Raw genomic sequence first — 8,022 nt, forward strand, 5'->3', positions numbered from 1 at the left:
CTTTAACTCTTGGGACAGGTAATCTCCCTTCAAAAGTAACGGTTGTCAATAAAATTAGCATTAGATTTGTTAAAACTTGAGTAAGAAAAGCCAGCGCTGCCCATACAAGCAGTAGAAAGCTGTACGCTGCGAAGAAATTCGACCTCGACAGTAGCGAGGTCAAAGGTAGCCTAAGCCACTGATACAAAAAGCATCTCTCTCTCTCTCTCTCTCTCTCTCTCTCTCTCTCTCTCTCTCTCTCTCTCTCTCTCTCTCTCTCTCTCTCTCTCTCTCTCTCTCTCTCTCTCTCTCTTTCTCTCTCTCATGAAATACCTCGACCTGAAACATTATTTTAAGTAATGTATGAAGCCACACAAACAACCCTGCTGACTCGTAAACTAGCGTAGGTAAAGGTTGTGTTGGGTGTGTGTGTGTCGGGGGGGGGGGGGTGGTATGGTGAGAGAGAGAGGGACAGAGAGAGAGAGGGAGATAGAGAGAGAAGGACGGAGAGAGAGAGAGTTAGAGAAACAGAGAGAGAGAGAAAGAGAGAGTGAGAGAGTGAGAAAGAGAAAGAGAGAGAGAGAGTGAGAGAGAGAGTGAGAGAGAGAGAGAAAGAGAGAGGGTGGGAGAGAGAGAGAGAGAGAGATGATGATGATGATGATGATGGAACTTTATTTTTCAAGGATAGAGGTTTAAGGCGACGCCTTTTCTTACAACCGGTCCTTACTTCTAATACAAATATCTAATAAATGATAAACAAGTAAAGCAACATGACAAATAAACAAAGTAAACGAACGAACCAGCAAACAATCGATAAGTAAGCAAACAAGCAAATAAACATAAACAATAAAATGGCAAAGTAAGCAACATAAAATCGAAAGCGAAACATGCAACATGTTAACACATGGAAAGTGATCGACGGTAAAATTCACACGATACCAACGTTTACACTAATGCTAATAATGATTATATGGTGTAAATGATAATGATGATGATGATGATGATGATGATGATGATGATGATGATGATGATGATGATGATGATGATGATGAAGTGATGATGGAAAATCGCAACATACATTCCACATAATACATATAATAAAGAACATATTTGTGTAATTCATAAAGCTTTGCCAATTGTTGACAGCTACTTGCACGTGTTAAGACTAGTATAGCCAACTAGGTAGACATAAAATGATTATGCAGAGCTTGTTTAAAACTCTTTAGTGATGTTAATGATCTTATTACAGACGGAATGGAGTTCCACACCATAGCGCCAGAGAAGGCTTGACTAGTTTTGAACAAATCAATCCTGGGTATTGGTGGTAGAAAATTGATAGACCCGTACCTTTCGGTGACTCTGTGAAATAGGTCCTGAATATAGATGGGCACTTCGCCATGATATACTTTATACATCATTACAGTCTTATTAAACTGTAACTGTTTAACTAGCGGCAGGTAGTTTAGATTCTTTAACTTCAAATCAGCTGATAATTGTGGACCATTTACCATGATTTTAGCTGCCCGACGATGTAGAGAGTTTAATTTTTTCATGTGAATATCAGAGACGCCATCCCAAAGAGTTGATGCGTAATTAATATGGGATAAGATGTGGGCATGATAAAATAGTTTTAGTGTTGCGATATCGACATATTGCTTTAACTTTGATAGCAGAAACAAATTCTTGGATACTTTTTGACAAATATAATGTACATGAGATTGCCATTTTAATTCTTGATCGACTATCACACCCAAAACACGATGTTCCGTTACCTGCTGAACAGGTTGTGATTCCAGAGAAAGATTTAACTTAAGAGGTCGTGACTGGTGTTTTTGTCTTGTTGTAATAATCATGCTTTTTGTCTTTCCTGGGTGCACTATCATACAATTCTGGTTACACCAACTATTGACTTCATTCAGACTAGACTGTAAGGAAATTTCAATTTCTTGAACAGTCCTACAGCTTGTGTGAAGCGTCGAATCATCTGCAAAAAATTCCGTTTTGACTTTGGAATTAGATATATGAAGGGGGAGGTCATTAATGAATACACAAAACAAGATAGGCCCTAAAACTGACCCCTGGGGGACTCCACTCTTTAAACATCCTTTGGGAGATGTTTTACCGTTTATAGAAACATACTGTGTTCTGTTGACAAGATATGATTTAAAGAATGAACACGTTGCGGGATTGTTCACGTACAATGCGAGTTTATGTAAAAGTAATGTGTGATCTACAAGATCAAAAGCTTTCTTAAAATCAAGAAATACAGCCCCTGATATGTCCGAACGATTAATTGCCGATAGCCAGTTATCACATAGTGATGAAAGAGCTGTACTACAGGAATGTTTCGGACGAAACCCAGATTGAAAGTTGTGAAATAATTTGTACCTTTCCATGTAGTTCAGAAGATTCTTCTGGATGTGCTTCTCTAAAGGCTTTGATAAAATAGGAAGCAATGAAATTGGCCTGAAGTTATTAGGGTCAGACACATCTTTATTTTTAGGAAGTGGAACGACCTTTGCCGTTTTAAATGCATCAGGAAAAATATTTTGTTCAATGCAAAGATTATACACATACGTTAGGGATTCCACTATGTACGGTAGGGCTAATTTAAGCAACGACGGGGGGATTTTGTCAGGCCCCATGGATTTATTATTCTGAAGGTTTTCTATAAATTTTCCAACTTCATGTACGGCAATAGTTGGGATAGAGAATGAATCTTGTGATTTCAATTTATGACTACAAAATTCTTTTAGTCTAAACAACAGGGTGTCCCCACCCTCGACTTCTTCATTTACATTTTTAGATTGTTTCAATCGATCAGCCAAACACAGAAAGTGCTCATTGAATTTGTCAGGAGAAATGGCGCTATTTAATCTGCTATTTCTTCTCTGGGATTTACCTAACACTTCATTTATGGCTTGCCAAAGCGTGGCAACATCTTTTTTGTCTTCAACCAATTTATGAAAATGATTACTTTTTGCCTGGCGTACTAACTCGGTAACTCTATTGCGTTGTGCTTTAAATTCTGATTTCCTTTGATTTTCCTTAAAAAAATCACGTAGTGCCATAGCTTCTACAATCTCAGGAGTAAGCCATGGTGGTAATGTAGGGGATTTTACTCGGTGTTGCCTCAGAGGGGCATGTTTGTCAACAATCGGGTAGAGTATACGTGAGAAACAATTAAGCGCCTCCTCAGCCTCAGTACAATTAAACACATCATGGAACGGAGCTGAAGATAAGTCCATGAAAAACTTAGACTCGTGAAATTTTTTAAAGCTCCGATATTCGATGGTTGTGTGTCCTTTTTTATGACATTTTGGGATTATATAGTTCCATGAGCAGCAAGTCACGTAATGATCACTAATGCCAGAATTAACCACATTAACATTCGAAACAAGAGAGAGAGAGAGAGACAGCTAGGGCGAGAGAGATAAAGGGAGGGAGAACGAGAGTGAGAGAAAGAGAAAGAGAGTGAGACTGAGAAAGTTAGAGAGAGAGAGAAAGAGAGATATTGAGAGAGAGAGTGAGAGAGAGAGTGGGAGCCTGAGAGAGAGAGAGAGAGAGAGAGAGAGAGAGAGAGAGAGAGAGAGAGAGAGAGAGAGAGAGAGAGAGAGTGAGAGAGAAAGAGAGAGAGAGAGTGGGAAAATGAGAGAGACAGAGAGAGAGAGACAGAGAGAGAGAGAGAGAGAGAGAGAGAGAGAGAGAGAGAGAGAGAGAGAGAGAGAATGAGAGATCAAATCAAATCAAATCAAATCAAATTTTATTTTAGGCTGTGGCTACATCCACGGGTCCGTGCCTCGAGTCCCCCATGCTAAATCCACGTCACTGACAAGGGACGCTACTCTTGCCCAATATTTTCCTGCTTTCGGATCGGCACTTAACAGACATGACTAGGACGTCAGCTGTAAAATATCAATGTCATAATTCCATGTTTAGACTTTATGAGCAGTATACAGCGTTCTCTGTGGTGACATTGCAACATTGCAGGCCCCCCCCCCCCCCCCCCCTCTTAATACGAACCTCACCTGAACTTACATGTTTATTCGGGATTTGCACTTTCCTAGTTTGCGGTGATTTTTGATGCAGTGTGAAGCATGTGTCGATTGTTCAAATGTTTAAGTGAATGTTGTCAACGTGTGGACTAAAGCTACCAACCGGAAGATGAAGAATGATGTATTGGTCTTCCCTATTCGCTAGATTGGTGCTGAGGGGCTGAACTCCGTAAGTCACAACTGTCCACAGTACTCCCATGATTTTGAATTCACCATTTTTTGCTCTCTTAAAATCTAAGAAGATCAAGCGGTCGTTCAGCAATGAGTTTGTGAATTCAGTTACTTCTCTTTATTGTTACAAGACCCAACACAGGGTCTGTTATTTTATGAAAACAAATTGCAACACAAATTGATTCTTCCTCCTCCTCCATCTCAACAATATGGCGCCAAGAGTCCCGAGTGCCAACGCGAGGCTTCGACTGCCGAGTGATTCCGAACGATTCCGAGATTCCGCGGAAGTGACGTCACTGACGTGGATATAGCATGGGGGACTAGAGGCACGGACCCGTGGATATAGTCACTACCTTTATTTTACGAGGGTTGTGGCATAAGCAATATAAACGAGCTTCTTTTCAACCAGCCCTCGCCCAGAGAGGGAGAGAGAGATGGAGAGAGAGAGGGAGAGAGAGAGGGAAAGAGAGATAGAGAGAGAGAGAGAGAGGTTTAGTTTAGTTTGTTTAGTTTATTTGTTGCTTAACGTCCAGCCGACTACGCAGAGCCATATCAGGACGAGGAAGGGGGGATGAAGGGGGCCACTTGTCAAGCGATTCCTGTTTACAAATGCACTAACCCATTACTTGTGTCCCAGCAGGCTTTAGTAAAACTAAATTAATACCTACTGGAAGATTACCAGTTTCCAGTATGTTAAAATAGGCTTAACCTATCTACTGCTGGACTTACATCAGAACACTAACAGATTAAACTAGACATGAATCGCGAGACAAGCGGCAAGAGAAGAGATTTTTGGAAAAAATACAGGTGAATGAGCAAGAAGGCAGAAAAAAGAAAAGAATTCATGAAGAAAAAGAGAGCATGACAGGAAAGAGGAACCAAAAATCTACCTAACAGCAAATTACCTAACAGCAAACTAGAAAGCTCATGCGGTTCCAAGAACAGGAGGGGCCTTTAATTTCATAACCGCAGTGCCCCACTGCGGGAAGAGAGAGAGGGCTCGGCAGAGATGATGATTATAATGATGAAGATGATGATGATGATGATGATGATGATGATGATGATGATGATGATGAAGATGATGATGATGATGATGAAGATGATGATGATGATGAAGATGATGATGATGATGATGATGATGATAATTATGATGATGATTATAATGATGAAGATGATGATGATGATGATGATGATGATGATGATGATGATGATGAAGATGATGATGATGATGCTGATGATGACAATTATGATGATGATGATATTGATGTTGACTACTGCTGCTGCTGTTGGTGATGGTGATGATGATTAATCAGTGATGACGTTAGTAATAAATACGATGACAACGATGATAATCATAAAAACAAAACTGTGTCTACGTACCGTTCATTATCAGCTGATATCCACAATCACGCTCAGCACACGGAACTCCTCATGTAATAATCACAACACATACAACGGTGCTACAGACGCCGGTTCAGCTGCAAATGACCCAGCTGATTCTTATTATACACAGCGCAACCACACGCACTGCACAGACACAGCTCTCAGACAGTTTTCGTACTGCAACAGACTTTTCTCAACTCTGGCAGTAAAAGTTGCACCAGCTGGGTTTCACAGGTTTGCAACTTGAGGTTTACTTATCAGCATCCTGTGCCCGTCCAGAATGATCACACGTGTCTCAGTCAGCTAACGGCCAATATTTGGACAAAATGTATCACAGAGTTTCCCACACAAGCAGCTGTCTGTAAGGCAGTTATGGTAGGAATGTTCCGGCCGGCAGCAGACTGAGTGCACGGATATGTAGTCTGCTATTAGAGGGTGTCTGGTCTGCTCTGTACGCTTTCAAACGAAACGCACGCGCTCACTATCACACACAGCAGCTTCTCTGCTTCTTACACGGAAGGGGATGAAGATGTACAAGGTAGGGCGGCAAGCCGTGGGGCACAGGGGCAAAGATAGGGGTCTGGCACTGCACTGAAAGGCTCACGTTCGTACCCTGACTGTTAGCGGCGGTCCGGCCTGATTGGTCTCAGAACGGGCACGATTGGATGGTCTCAGAACGGGCACGGTTGGATGGTCTCAGAACGGGCACGGTTGGTTGGTCTCAGAACGGGCACTGTTGGATGGGCTCAGAACGGGCACGGTTGGATGGTCTCAGAACGGGCACGGTTGGATGGTCTCAGAACGGGCACGGTTGGATGGTCTCAGAACGGGCACGGTTCGGGATGGTCTCAGAACGGGAACGGTTGGTTGGTCTCAGAACGGGCACGGTTGGATGGTCTCAGAACAGGCACGGTTTGATGGTCTCAGAACGGGCACGGTTGGATGGTCTCAGAACAGGCACGGTTGGATGGGCTCAGAACGGGCACGGTTGGATGGTCTCAGAACAGGCACGGTTGGATGGGCTCAGAACGGGCACGGTTGGATGGTCTCAGAACGGGCACGGTTGGATGGTCTCAGAACGGGCACGGTTGGATGGTCTCAGAACGGGCACGGTTGGATGTGCATTGGAGGTTTTTTGAATATGCAGTGGAACCCTTGTTTTGAGACACACGTCCCAAGCGACTGAAGACTTCTCTTGAGACACACGTCCCAAGCGACTGAAGACTTGGTCCTGCTTTCCGTGTCCGTGGAGTATTGCATTGTGTTATTGTCAGTCGTGGTGTTTGTCGCTGTTGTTCAGTGGTGGTGATGCGGGAGGTTTCTGAAACGGTAACCACGATGATCATGGTTGTTGAGAAGGCGGAGGGGGGGGGGGGGGGTGACGACAGCCGTGTCTTGTTTTTACGCAGGATACTCACTATCTTAGTCCGCTTCGCTCGTCATTGTCACTGGTACATGTGTCATGGTGTGTGCGGCGTCATTGTCACTGGTACATGTGCCATTGTGTGTGCGGCGTCATTGTCACTGGTACATGTGCCATTGTGTGTGTGACATCATTGTCACTGGTACATGTGCCATTGTGTGTGTGCGGCGTCATTGTCACTGGTACATGTGCCATTGTGTGTGCGGCGTCATTGTCACTGGTACATGTGTCATGGTGTGTGCGGCGTCATTGTCACTGGTACATGTGTCATGGTGTGTGCGGCGTCATTGTCACTGGTACATGTGCCATTGTGTGTGCGGCGTCATTGTCACTGGTACATGTGCCATTGTGTGTGCGGCGTCAATGTCACTGGTACATGTGCCATTGTGTGTGCGGCGTCAATGTCACTGGTACATGTGCCATTGTGTGTGCGGCGTCATTGTCACTGGTACATGTGTCATGGTGTGTGCGGCGTCATTGTCACTGGTACATGTGCCATTATGTGTGCGGCGTCATTGTCACTGGTACATGTGTCATGGTGTGTGCGGCGTCATTGTCACTGGTACATGTGCCATTGTGTGTGCGGCGTCATTGTCACTGGTACATTGTGCCATTGTGTGTGCGGCGTCATTGTCACTGGTACATGTGTCATGGTGTGTGCGGCGTCAATGTCACTGGTACATGTGCCATTGTGTGTGCGGCGTCAATGTCACTGGTACATGTGCCATTGTGTGTGACGTCATTGTCACTGGTACATGTGCCATTGTGTGTGCGGCGTCATTGTCTCTGGTACATGTGTCATGGTGTGTGCGGCGTCATTGTCACTGGTACATGTGTCATGGTGTGTGCGGCGTCATTGTCACTGGTACATGTGTCATGGTGTGTGCGGCGTCATTGTCACTGGTACATGTGTAAACATGTGAAATAATTCCTAACAAGGATTATTTCTTATTTTACACAGACTGTCCGTGGTAGCATTTATTGTAGCATTTAAGAGGTGACTAAAGTAAA

At 43.7% G+C, this 8,022-nt stretch overlaps 1 protein-coding gene across 1 annotated transcript in view; it reads right to left on the bottom strand.

Annotated features, from left to right (window-relative positions):
- LOC138978969 (cornifelin-like) overlaps positions 1-5,993 on the bottom strand; it is a 22,728-nt gene extending 16,735 nt beyond the window's left edge. The window contains exon 1 of the mRNA XM_070351787.1: positions 5,586-5,993. Within this exon, the coding sequence (XP_070207888.1) occupies positions 5,586-5,592 (7 nt within the window). The 5' untranslated portion in view covers positions 5,593-5,993. The remainder of the gene's footprint in view (positions 1-5,585) is intronic.
- Positions 5,994-8,022: the final 2,029 nt, after the last annotated feature.

Source organism: Littorina saxatilis, linkage group LG10 (genome assembly GCF_037325665.1).
Source record: "Littorina saxatilis isolate snail1 linkage group LG10, US_GU_Lsax_2.0, whole genome shotgun sequence".
In the NCBI taxonomy this organism is placed as follows: domain Eukaryota; kingdom Metazoa; phylum Mollusca; class Gastropoda; order Littorinimorpha; family Littorinidae; genus Littorina; species Littorina saxatilis.